Source organism: Cetorhinus maximus, chromosome 4, assembly GCF_964194155.1.
Source record: "Cetorhinus maximus chromosome 4, sCetMax3.hap1.1, whole genome shotgun sequence".
In the NCBI taxonomy this organism is placed as follows: Eukaryota; Metazoa; Chordata; class Chondrichthyes; order Lamniformes; family Cetorhinidae; genus Cetorhinus; species Cetorhinus maximus.
This window is the reverse complement of record NC_135882.1, coordinates 132395068-132408835: the sequence shown is the minus strand read 5'-3', so window position 1 is coordinate 132408835 and position 13768 is coordinate 132395068. Positions and strand designations below refer to the sequence as shown.

The following is a 13768-nucleotide window of genomic DNA, read 5'->3' as shown; positions in this document are numbered from 1 at the left end:
TATCCAATCTCTTCTCTTAACTAAAACTCTCCAGCCCAGGCAAAATCCTGGTAAATCTCCTCTGCACTCTCTCTAGTGCAATCACATCCTTCCTATAATGCGGATTACAGAACTGCACGCAATACTCTAGCTGTGGCCTAACCAGCGTTTTATACAGTTCCATCATAACCTCCCTGCTCTTATATTCTATGCCTTGGATAATAAAGGCAAGTATCCCATATGCCTTCTTAACCACCTTATCTACCTGTTCCACTACCTTAAGGTACCTTTTACCTTTGTCCTCAGATCATAGCGCTGCTCCTTGTGACACCCTGTGTCGACCACGTGTATAATATCATCGATAGTTATTGAGGTCTCTGCGATGTTTGTCGCCAGGACTATTTTCCTCATCCAAGGGTGTGGCTGACGGAAGATCTCTTGCTGATCCGCCACAGGAATGTTGGAGTGAACTGAGAAAAGATGACTTAGACTTTAGCAATGCCTTATCTGACCTCTTATAAACATCTTATAATGTTTCAAATATAATGATGTCCTCTGAAGTGCGGTGACAGCTATCATGTGGACAAAATCAGCTGAGAAGTTGCGTACTTATTCTCAGGAAAAACAACAGTGACAATCTGTGTCTTTTCTCTTTTGAAAAACGATTAAAGTATATGGTAGAAGTGCTTAAAATTATGAAAGGTTTGGACAAATTGGATCCAAACAAGCTTTTCCACTGTTTATAGAATTTAAGCACAAGGGATTATATTGCAAACATGATGTTCAGTCTTCCCACCACTGGTGATGCTGTGGTTCTAGTCAGCCACATTTATCTGTAATTTTGGCCAGAAGCAGACATTTTTTTTATTCGCTCTTGGGATGTGGGTGTCACAGGCAAAGCCAGCATTTATTGCCCATCCCCAATTACCTTTGAGGTGGTGGTGGTGAACGGCCTACTTGAACTGAAGTCCATAAGGTATGGGTACACCCACAGTGCTGTTGGGGAGGGTGTTCCACATTTCTGACCCAGCGACAGTAAAGGAACAGTGGTGCTCCCATGTGTCTGCTGTCCCAGTCCTTAGAGGTGCAGAGGTCCTGGGTTTGGAAGGTGCTGTCAAAGGACCAATGGCAAGTTGCTGCAATACATCTTGTGGATGGTGCATACTGCTGGTACTGTGCACAGATGATAGAGGGAGTGAACGTTTAAGATGGTGGATGCGGTGCAAATCAACCAAACTGCTTTGTGTCGGATGGTGTTGAGCTTCTTGTGTTGTTGAAGTTGCACTCATCCAAGCAAGTGGAGGGTATTTTATCACACTCCTGACTTGAGCCTTGTAGATGGTGGCGGGCTTTGTGGAGTCAGGAGGTGAGTTACTTGCTGTAGAATTTCCAGCTATGTATCTCCTCCTCTGATTAACTGAGAACAAACCCACGGTAGGTTCACTTGTTTCCTAAATGCACTGAGTTTATAGATACTCACCAGGTAAAATTATATAGTTTTCTTTCCTAGTTGAAAGGCGTTCCTCAAGTCTCTGTTGAACTCCTCGGATTTCCTGCCATCCTGGCAAGAAACACAAGATCCCACCTGCAGTGCAAACATACAAGAAGAGTCCTTAGCTAAAGACAGAGTGAAAAAGAGACAGGCTTCTATCTCTTCCCCACCCTAACGCCAATCTCTCCCATTATCTCCTCTTCTCTATTAAAGGTAGCAAATGTTTCTGGGTTCAGATTTAAGGAAAGATGTAAATGTGTTAGAAGCAGTTCAGAGAAGGTTTACTAGTCTAATATAAAGAATGGGCAGGTTGTCCTATGAGGAAAGGTTGGAAAGGTTTCACTTGTGTCTACTGGAGCTTAGAAGAGTAAGAAGTGACTTGATCAAAATCTTTAAGATCCTGAGGGGTCTGAACAGAATGGATGTGGAGAGAATGTTTGCTCTTGTGGGAGAATCTAGAACTCGAGGTCACGGTTTAAAAATATGGGGTCCTTCATTTAAGACAGAGATGAGAATTTTTTTCTTTCAGTGGGTCATGAGTCTTTCCCGAACTCTCTTCCTCAAAAGGCAGTGGAAGCAGGCTCTTTGAATATTTTTAAGATAGAGCTAGATAGATTCTTGATTAACAAGGGGGTGAAAGGTTATCAGGGGTAGGCAGGAATGTGGGATTCAAGTTACAATCAGGTCAGCCATGATCTTATTGAATGGTGGAGCAGACTGAAGGACCAAGTGGCTTACTCCTGCTCCTAATTAGTATATTCGTATGTATGTCCTGTGAATGTTAGTTGGCTATTCAATCACAAGGTGCATCACAGCCAGGTCCATAACTGGCACCCACATAGTGCATTCCACCAAGCTGGGTCACTTGATTTGGAAGGAGGATTGGTTGACTCTTTTTCCCAATCCCAAAACCTAAAGATGTTGAAATCAATTGTACAGTGTTTACCAAGATCAGCCATCACAGTGCAGGTCAGAATTGAATGTGGTACCTTTCCAGTTGTGCAGTTCAGGACAAAATCAGATAGTGCTTTCATCTACTGAGCCAGTATACAACACAAAGTGCTCCCAGCTCGTGACAGTACACTTGCTGGCAGTACTTTCCCCCATCTATGTCCTATAGCTCAAAATGCTTCCTTGAAACACAACCCACTCTCAGACAAAATCTATAACTGCATTACTGAGAGTTTTGCAAAGTGCATGTGGACTTGTATGGAAGTTTCACACACCCGCAATATTTTTTATTAAAATCCAGGGCTAGCACAGACAAGGATAAATCAAAGCATATGCCAACATTCAAGATTAAATTGGAAAGGTGGATGATGTACCAGGGGTTGAGGGGACATGGGAACAGAGTGGGTAAATGTGACAAGAACCATTTATTCACATGGAGGGTAAATGGATAGCTTGAGCTGGATAAGCCTTTTCTGTATTGTAACTCCTATGTATTTCCTGCATTGTACATTAAATGGGGCAACTAGCTGCTGGATAAAGCCTGAATCCATTTACTGTAATTAAGTGAAAACTGGGTCCCTGAACTAACTTTGATTGAGGATCTCCAGTAATTTGAAGGCACAGACTCAGGTTGGGATCCTACCCCAAGATTCCTGACACGAAACCAGACAACGATTATTAGCATGAGACTGAAAATTGGAATCACTGGACAGAAACACACCAAGGTTCATCTAGTTTGCCTTCTTACATTCCAGTAATCGCATGAAACAATGATAATGGGAGTTGTTGACTAATCTTAGAAATCAATTAGTCTACAACAGACTCAAACTTCAAGTGAGGAACACCTCTGTGCTGGAAAGGTTGGGGAACCATAGATTCAATGTTAGATGCTTCTCCCATGATTGCTAAACTTAGTATGTCATATTTGTAGCCTATTGTGGGCGAGGCGGTGGCATAGTGGCATTGTCATTGTACTTGTGCTCTGGGGGCCCGGTTTGAATCCCACCATGGCAGATGGTAAAATTTGAATTGAAGTCTGATGATGACGACCATGAAACCATTGCCGATCATTGTAAAAACCCATCTGGGTCATTAATGCCCTTACCTGGTCTGGCCTACATATGACTCCTGACCCACAGCAATGTGGTTGACTCTTAAAAATGCCCTCTGAACAAAGGCATCCTCAACCTAATGCCCATTTATTGCCCATCCACATCTTATGAACTCATCTCCAGCTAAAAAAAAATCCAACCATGCCATCTACTGGACGGTGACCCAAACAAACTCATTGCTGATTCATTGCTTCTCACTAGCGCATAAGCAGCGGAGCCAACTGCTACATGTCAACAACAACTCATGTTTATACAGTGCCTTTAACATAATAAAATATCCCGAGTGTTATAAAACAAAATGAACCGCTTAAGGAGATATTTGGACAGGTGATCAAATCCTTGATCAAAGAGGTTTTAAAGGAGGAGGAAAGACAAGGTAGGGAGATGGAGAGGTTTAGGGAGGAAATTGCAGTGCTTTGTACCTTGGTAGCTGAAGGCTTGGCTAGCTATGGTGGAGTAATTAAAATTGAGGATGCCCAAGAGGCCAGAAATAGGAATGCAAGTATCTCAGAAGGTTGTTAGTCTACAGGCAATTAGGCATAGGGAGGGCCAAGGTCACAAAGGGATTTGAAAACAGGGATGGGAACTTTAAAATCGAGGCCAGTTTCCATCAGTGAGTATGGGGTGATGGGTGAATGAAACTTGGTGAGAGTAAGGATTCGTGCAGCAAGGTTTTGGACAATCTCAAGTTTATAGAGGGTAGGATGTGGGAAACCAGCCAGGAGTGCATTGGAATAGTCAAGTCAAGACGTAACAGGATGAGACTGTCAGCACCAGATGTGCTGAGGCAGGGGCAGAGTTGGGCAATGTTACAGAGGTGGAAATAGGTAGTCTAAATGATGGTTTGGATATGTAATTGGAAGTTCATCTTGGAGTCAAATATGACACCAAGGTTGTGTAAAAGTCTGGTTCAGCCTCAGACAGTTGTCAAGAAAAAATATCAAGTCAGTGTTTTGGGATCAGAATTTGTGGTGAGGACCAGAAACAATGTCTTCAGTCTTCCAAATATTTAGAAGGAGAAAATTTTTGCTCATCCTGGATATCAGACAAGCAATATGATAATTCAGCAACAGTGGAGGAGTCAAGAAAGGTGATGGTGATAGAGAGCGAGGAGTCATCAGTGAACATGTGAAAACTAATGTGTTTTCAGATGATGTCACCATAGGGCACTATATAGATAAAAATAGAAGGGCGCCAAACATATTTTCTTGGAGGACACTGTGCAGGAGTGGGAAGAAAAGGCATTGCAGGTGTTCTTTGGTTATCATTAGACAGGTAAGAATGAAACCAAGCGAGTGCAGTCCCTCACAGCTGAATGACAGTGGAGGGGCATTGGTGTGGTCAACTGTGTCAAAGGCTGCAGACAGGTTGAAAAGGACAAAGAGAGATAGTTTACCATTTGTGACTTTGATAAGAGCTGTTTCTGTTCTGTAGTGTTACTCTGGCCAAGATCAATAACTCAGGATGTTTTAGGAATCAAACTTGGGGCCTTCCTGGTCCTCGTATTTCAGAACTAAACCAGGTAGTAAAGTAGTAACTCAGAAAGAGAGCTAAAAATATGCCTCTTCTATTTTCAGCAGCAAATACCAGTAAGAATTCAAAACAAGTTTCCCTTACCCGACTCACTGTGAGAGTCAATATGCAAAATGGTGTCAGTGACCAGGTCGAGATCAGGGACAGGGTCCTCTTCGTCCTGTTAGACATCACAAAACCAAGAGGCAATTAATACCACCTGTAAGTCAAACAGCTTTATCAAATAAGATACAGTTTGTCACTAACATATTATAATTCCTTGTGAGCTAAAGGATAAATTCTTTTGGAGAAAAATTACACGCAGCAACTGACTGCTGGACCAGTGCTGCAAGTCACAGGTCACATATGCAGGGTCCTCCACTCTCTCAAAGAACCTATCAGCAATTTAGAAATCCCTGATGGCTCAATGGCTGAACTGAACTGCATAATGCACTACAGATCACAAATATCTCAAATTTGATCCTCAGTCTGTGTCACATTATAGTTCAAAACTAAACTGGCTTCAGTAAGGGGCTGGATAAGTGTGCAGAAGCAACTTGACCACGTTGTGGTGCTGTTCATAACAATGTGGAGGATATGCTTCTTTGTGAATAAGGTGTGACAGAGAAAGGAACATTTATAGGAGATAGACGCGACACAGGAAGGCTTTCAAAATAAATAGTCGCTTGCTAGCACAGAATTTGAGTACTTGAATGTTGCTGAAAAGAGAGACATGCTGTTGAACCTTTTCATCTTGGGACTGATGCAAGAATATCAAATTTCAAAAGGAGCAACAATTTATCCTGCAAGAGAAAAGAGTGCTGATTGGTAGGCAAGTTGACACTGATTGGTGGAGGCATTGGCATGGAATTATGATTTCCCATGCTTTTGTTTAATTCAGAAAAGACGCAATTCGTGGACCTGTTCTTTCTGCAATAGGCACAGTACCAACCATACTCAGCCAGCCCATGTTTGCAAAACTCAAAACATAATGTTTAACATCAGATGTGATTCCAGGATTGGACAGCTCTTGCTGAATAATCATGAGTGTGCTAAGAATTACATCACAAAAAGGTTCAAAATTATCAGTCGGGCTCGCAATGTGGCACTTAGGCTTGCTAGAAGCTACATACACACGAGCAGTCCTCCGTAAGCAGAAATAATATGTTCAGGCATTGCACCTTTTCTGAATTAAACAAAAGCATGGAGGACAAAAGTTCCCTTTCCCTACTCCATGCCAATGCCTTGACCAATCAGAGTCAACTTGCCAACCAACCAGCATCCTTTTCTCATGCAGCATAAATTGTTCCTCCCATTGAAATTTGGTGTTCTTGCATCTGTCCTGATTAGTGCAAGACGAAAAGCTTCAACTGCACGTCTATTTTTTCAGCAATACTTTCAGTATACCAGCAATTTCCCATGGCACTGCTGGTGGTGACCCAGAGATTTTGAGAATGGGATTGGTTAGAGATAAGAAATAGCAAAAGTGAGCAGTCACTTGTAGAAGTGGTTTATAGGCCTACTAACAGTTGTTACACTGTAAGACAGAGTTTACGGGAAGAAATAATGGGGGCTTGCACGAAAGGTACTGCAATAACCGTGGGTGATTTTAATCTTCATATAAATAGGACATTCAGATTAGCAAAGGTAGCCTGGAAGATGAGTTCATCGGGTGTATTTAGGACGATATCTTAGAGCAGTATACAGGTTGAGTGTCCTTTATCTGAAACCCTTGGGGCCGATTGCATTTTGGATTTCAGATAATTTCGGTTTTCAGATACCTCAAATAAACTTACATTACAATAGCTTAAGCTTAGGCTAGCTATAGTCTCAAGTAAATAAAATGGGTAGAAAAATAAGATGTATCACTGAATAATAAATACAGGATACCTGTAATAAGTTTCTTTTTGTCAAGCAAAAATTGCAAGTAAACAGTGCAGACAAACAACTGGACTTCTTGCGTGAAAGGTCAATGAGATTTTTTTAAAAGTGCGGTTTTTGGATGTATTCGGTTTTGTGGATAAAGGATGCTTGGCCTGTATTCTACTGCCAACCAGGAAGCAGGCTATTTTAAATCTAGTAATGTGCAATGAGACAGGGTTAATTAATGACCTCATAGTAAAGGAGCCTCGAGGTAACAATGATCATAACATGAAAGAATTTCACATTCAGTTCAAGGGTGAAAAGTTTGGGTCTAAGGCTAGTGTCTTAAACTTAAATAAAGGCAATTACAAGAATATGAGGACAGGAAACAGGTTAAAAGGTAGGAGAGTACAGAAACAGTGGCAGACACTTTAAGGAGATATTTCATTGAGAAAGAAAGAATCTATGAGAAGGATGCACCATCCCGACTAACTAAGGAAGTAAAGGGTAGTATCAAATTGAAAAAATAAATGTACAATACTGTGAAGATTAGTGATAGGTTAGAAGATCGTATAGCTTTAAGAAACCAGCAAAGAATAACTAAAAAATGATAAGGGGAGAGAAATTAGAATATGAGAAAAAGCTAGTTGAAATATAAAAACAGATAACAAGAGTTTCAACAAGCATTTAAAAAGGAAGAATTACTAAAGTGAGCACTGGTCCCTTAGAGGATGAGACTGGGAATTAATAATGGGAAACAAGGACATGGCAGAAGCGTTGAACAGGTATTTTGTGCCTGTCTTTACTGTAGGCAACACAAAAAGCATTCCAAGAATAGTTGAAAATCAAGACGCAAAAGGGAAAGAGGAAATTAAAACAATAACAATCATTAAGGGAACTGTACCGGGAAAACTATTCGAAGTAAAGGTTGACAAGTCCACTGGCCCTGATAGCTTACATCCCAGGGTCTTAAAAGAAGTGACTGCAGAGATAGTAGATGCATTGGTCGTGATCTTCCAAAGTTCCCTAGATTGTGGAAAGGTGCTGGAGGAATTGAAAATTGCAAATGTAACATCTCTATTCAAGAAAGGCAGGAGAAAGAAAACAGGAAACTATAGGCCAGGTAGACTGACATCTGTCATTTGAAAAATGTTAGAATCCATTATTAAGATGATAAAAGCAGGACACGGAGAAAATCATAATTCAATCAGACAGACTTGACATGATTTTGTGAAAGGAAATCATGTTTAACTAATTTATTAGAGTTCTTTGAGGAGTAACAAGCAAGGTGGATAAAGGGAAACATGTAGATATGGTGAACTTGGATTTCCAAATGGCATTTGATAAGGTGCCACATCAAAGATTGATACACAAAATAAGAATTCATTGTGTAAGGGGTAAAATATTAACCTGGATATAGGTTTGATCAGCTAACAGGAAATAGAGAATGGGGATAAATAGGTCATTTTTGGGTTTGCAAGCTGTTACGATTGGAGTGCCACAGGGATCAGTGCTGGGCCCTCAACTATTTACAATCTGCATCAATGATTTGAATGAAGGGACTGAATGTATGGTAGCTATATTTGTTGATGACACAAAGATTGGTAGGAAATTAAGTTGTCAAGTGAACATAAGAGTCTACAAAGGGACACAGATAGGTTAGGTGAGTGCAAAAATTTGGTAGATTGAGTATAACGTGGGAAAATATGAACTTGTCCACTTTGGCAGGAAGAATAGAAAAGCAGTACTTTATTTAAATGGAGAAGAGGGAAACTGCAGAACTCTACAGTACAGAGGGATCTGGGTGTCCTGGTATGTGAATCACAAAAAGTTAGCATGCAGGTACAGCAAGCGATTAGGAAGGCAAATGGAATGTTGGCACTTATTGTAGGGGGAATGGAATATAAAAGTAGGGAAGCCTTGCTACAACTGTACAAAGCCTTAGTTAAACCACATCTGGATAATGTGTGCAGTTTTGGTCTCCTTACTTAAGAAAGGACATAATTGCATTAACAGCATTTCAGAGAAGGTTTACTCACTTATTCCTGGGATGAAGGGGTTATCTTATTAGGAAAGGTTGAGCAGGTTGGGCCTGTACCCATTTGGAGTTTAGAGGAATGAAAGGTGATCTTATTGAAACATAGAAGATCCTGAGATGATTTGACAGGTGGATGCTGAGAGGATGTTTCCCCTTATGGGGGGTATAGTTTAAAAATTAAGGGTCTTCCAATTAGATTGAGATGAGGAGAATTTTTTTTTTTCAGAGGGTCGTTAGTCTTTGGAATTCTCTTCCCCAGAGAGCAATGGAGGTTGGGTCAAGTTCGATATTTGATTGATAAGGGAGTCAAACGTTATGAGGGACAGACAGGAAAGCAGAGTTGAAGCCATAATCTGATCAGCTATGATCTTACTGAATGGCTGAGCAGGCTCAAGGAGCCAAGTGGACTAGTCCTGCTCTTAACTCTTGTGTAAATTTATGAGCAAGGACTGGATCAGACGTGAGTGAAAAGCCCCTCCACAATTGAACAGCCTGCTGAAACTAAGGATCTAAGCTGCACTGGGAAAGGTAAGAAGGATACCTGTGAACTGTGCCAAAGAGTCATCACCTTTCGGAAGAGGAAATGTACAAACTTGTTGACACGAAATCCAATGAAGCAGAGAACTGAATTATTCCCAGGAAGGGAGGATGGACTGTCTTAGGTATCCTCTAATTGGTGGCTACTTATTTTCTATCTACCTCTGTCCAAACTGCACCCCCACCCTCCTCTGAAAGTGCTGGTTCTTGCTCTGGTTCAGATTTATGAACATTGATGAACTACCAGTCCCTTGGCTAAGAAGTCATTCTTTACCTGTGAGCTTAGACAGTCAATGACTGCAGAGTATTCAATTGTTGGAGGCATGACAGCACGCCAGATATTCTCATCAGGGATCCTCATGCAAACATTCCCAGCAGAGGATTAGTAATCAGGTTCACAAGACTAACTGCAGCTCAAGTCAATAAAAGGAAAATACTGCAAATGTTGGAGATCTGAATTAAAAACAGTAAGTGCTGAAAAAGCTCAGCAGATCTGGCAGCATCTGTGGAGAGAGAAACAGAGTTAACGTTTCGAGTCCAATATGACTCTTCTTCGGACCTGAAGAAAAGCGTTCCAAAGAATAATCATACTGGACTTGAAACATTAACTCTGTTTCTCTCTCCACAAATGCTGCCAGGCCTGATGAGTTTTCTGTTTTTGTTGCAGCACAAGTCAACTGCTGTTAAAACTGGGTGAGATCAGCTAACGTGGTACAGGCCTAATCAGGTATCTCTAGGTCATCTGTCTTAAGTCAGCTACTTAACAGAGAAACAAGCTCATTAAAGGGTGAGAGATGCTGTGACCACAGTGGACTGTGAAACTGGTGTGCACTGTTCCATAGAGGAAGAATCCATTTTAACATCTGTCTCAAACATCCCACAACACTTCACAAGGAAATACTAGAAGTAAATGCAAACATGACAGTCATTTTGCACACAGCAAGATCTACACAAACTACATTGACAACTTTAGCTATGTTGGTGGTGGTGGCTTTAACAGTCACCTGACTGCTTTAACACCCCATTTAAAAAGCAGTACAGCATTCCTTCTGCAATGCACTGCATGAAAATAATGTGACCAAGTAACAGAACCAAGCTGATGCTTGTTAAGTTACAGCATGACTATTAAAGATTCCCAGGGCCACTCCCGCTCAACTGGGTACAAAGGGGGGGCTTAAGCAGGCCATTTGACCCTTCAGGCTTGCACCGTCATTCAACAAGATCAGAACTATAAGGTCATAAGAAGTAGGCCATTCAGCCCATTGAGACTGCTCCGCCATTCAACAAGATCATGGCTGATGTGATAATCCTCAATCCTCATGGCTAATCTACCTCAACTCCATCTTCCCACACCATCCCCTTTTCCTTAATTCTCTTAATACCCAAAAATCTATTGACCTCTGTCTTGAATATGCTCAATGGCTGAGCATCCACAGCTCTCCGAGGTAGAGAATTCCAAGGAGTCACAATCCCTTTCAGTGAAGAAATTTTGCATCTCAGTTCTAAGTGGCTCACCCCTTATTCTAAGAATGTTTCCACATTTTCACAGTGACTACCCTGTCAAGCTGCTTAAGAATGTTGTATGCTTCAATAATCACCTCTCATTCTTCTAAACTGCAAGGAATATAGCCTCAGTCTATGCAATCTCTCCTCATAGCACAATTCCCCCCCATCCCAGGAGCCAGTCTAGTGAACCTTCATTGCACTCCCACCAGTATGTCCTTCCTTAGGTAAAGAAACCAAAACAACACACACTACTCCATGTGGGCATCTCTTATGTCCTGTATAATTGTAGTAAGACATCTTTACTGTTATACTCCAATCCCTTTGTAACAAAAGCTTAACATATTTGCCTTCCTAATTGCTTGCTGTGCCTGCATGTTAACTTTCTGTGATTCAAGTAAAGGGCACCCAGCTCCCTCCGAATGCAAACATTTTCCAGTCTCTCACCATTCAAAAAATATTCTGCTTTTTCACTTTTCCAACTAAAGTGGATCATTTCACACTTCGACACGTTGTATTTCATCTGTCATGTTCATCCCCACTCAGTGAACCTGTCTATGTCCTTTTGCACCCCTTTGCATCCTCCTTACCACTTACTTTGCCACCAAACTTTGTATCATCAACAAACTTGGATATGTTACACTCAGTCCCCTGATCTAAGTCATTATTGCAGATTATAAATAACTGAGGCCCAAGTACTGATTCTTGCAGTGCACCTTTAGTGACAGACTGCCAATCTGGGGAGATGGTGGCATAGTGGTAAATTGGGAAACTACATTAAAAAATAGTAGAGGAGGCGGTGGAATGGTGGTAATGCCCCCTTATCTATCAGCTAGTTACATGTTTGAATGCCTGAACAGATTTCTCAACAATAAGGCCTGTTGGCTCTACCTAATCATATTATCATTTTCTAAGTGCCCTGTTACCATATCTGTAGTAATATTCTAGCATTTTGCCTACTACTGATGTTAGGCTGACTGGCCTTTCATTCCCCATTTTCTCTCTTCCTCCTTTCTTAAATAGCAGGGTTTTTTTCGTTACCTTCCAATCCTTGGGAACTGCTCTAAAATCCAAGGAGTTCTGGAAGATCAAAACCAATGCATTCACTATCTCTGCAGTTACCTCTTTTAAAATCCTAGGATGCAGGTCTTCAGTCCAGGACTTTGTTGCTACTCAGTCCTACTAATTTTTCCAGTACTATTTCTTCACTTACACTAATTTCTTCAAGCTCCTCATTCTCGCTAGACCCTTGGTTTCCCGTTATTCCCGCAATTATTTTTGTGCTGTCTGTCATGAAGATAGATGCAAAGTATTTGTTTAATGTCTCTACCTTTTCCTTAATCCCCATGATAATTTCATTTGTCTGCCTCTAATGGGCCCACATTTACCTTCACTAATCTCCTCCTATTGACATAATTTACATAAACATTTCCAGTCTGTTTTTATGTCTCATGCTAATGTGCTCTCACAAACTCGATTCTCAATTTCCTCCTTTGATGAATTCCAAATCTTTCCAATCCTCAAGCATACATGTTTTTCGCAACATTATAAGCCCCTTCCTTTGATCTGATATTATCTTTAACTCCCATCGTTAGCCACAGTTGGACCGCTTTTTCTATGGGGCTTTTTGTGCCTTAAAGAGATGTATATTTGTTGAAATTGATGTTTGAATTTTTTAAGTGCTAGCCATTGCTCGTCTTTTTAAAAATTCTTTCTTGCAATGTCAGCGTCACGGGCAAGGCCAACATTTGTTGCCCATCCCTAATTGCCCTTGGACTGTGGCTTGCTGGGCTATTTCAGAGGGAATTAAGAATCAACTACATTGCTGTGGGTCTGGAGTCACAGTAGGCCAGACAGGTAAGGATGAAAGATTTCTGTCTCTAAATGACATTAGTTTGGGGTTTTTACAACAATCAGTTTCATTGTTACCATTACAGAGACTAGCTTTATAATCCAGCTTTATCAATGGAATTTAAAATCCACCAGCTGTCTTGGTGGGACTTGAACCTGTATTCCCAGAGCATTAGCCTGGTCTTTGGATTACTAGTCCAGTGGCATTAACACTACGCCATCATCTCCCCATCTCTTCTACTATCTTTTAATGTAGGTTCCAAATTTACTTGAGCCAACTCAGCCCTTGTAAATATGTAGTTTGCTTTGTTTAGATTTAAGATTTTAATTTCGGATTTAACTAAATCACTTTCAAACACAATATAAAATTCAATCATATTATGGTCACTCTTCCCTTTACTACTAGGTTATTAATGACACTCCTCTTTGCACAATAGTCTGTTCCTTGGTTTGTTCCTCAACATATTGATCTAGAAAACTATCTTCTATATATTCCATGAACTGATCCTTCAAACTTTTATGGCAAATTTGGTCCATATGAAGAAGTCACTTAAGACAACTGTGCAATCCTTACCACATATTTTCCTGATTCCCTGATTTATACTCTGACGTACACTACAACGAATGCCATACACTACAATTAATGCTATACACTACAACTAATGCCGTACACTACAACTGATATGGGGGTTTTATCAACAGCCTCCACCAATATTTTCTACTACCCCTTGTTGTTTCTTAGATCCATTCGAACTGATTCTATTTAATTTTCTGAACTATATATTAATGACCTGTGAACTACATATTAATTACCTGGAACTTAGTGTACAGGACACAAGTTCAAAACTTGCAGATGGTACGAAACTCAGAAGCATTGTGAACTGTGAGCTTCAGAAGTAGTGTAGAATTTCAGAGAGAAGTTGGTGGAAT

The 13768-nt window shown here is 40.7% G+C and overlaps 1 protein-coding gene across 2 annotated transcripts in view; it reads right to left on the bottom strand.

The window, feature by feature from the left end:
- The window catches only part of dhx30 (DEAH (Asp-Glu-Ala-His) box helicase 30), a 125440-nt gene that overhangs the window by 65353 nt on the left and 46319 nt on the right, over positions 1-13768 (bottom strand). For both annotated transcript variants that reach the window (XM_078540847.1, XM_078540848.1), the window contains 3 exons: positions 5152-5227; positions 1460-1564; positions 274-449 (listed from right to left, as the gene is read on the bottom strand). In XM_078540847.1, the coding sequence (XP_078396973.1) occupies positions 274-449; positions 1460-1564; positions 5152-5227 (357 nt within the window). The remainder of the gene's footprint in view (positions 1-273; positions 450-1459; positions 1565-5151; positions 5228-13768) is intronic.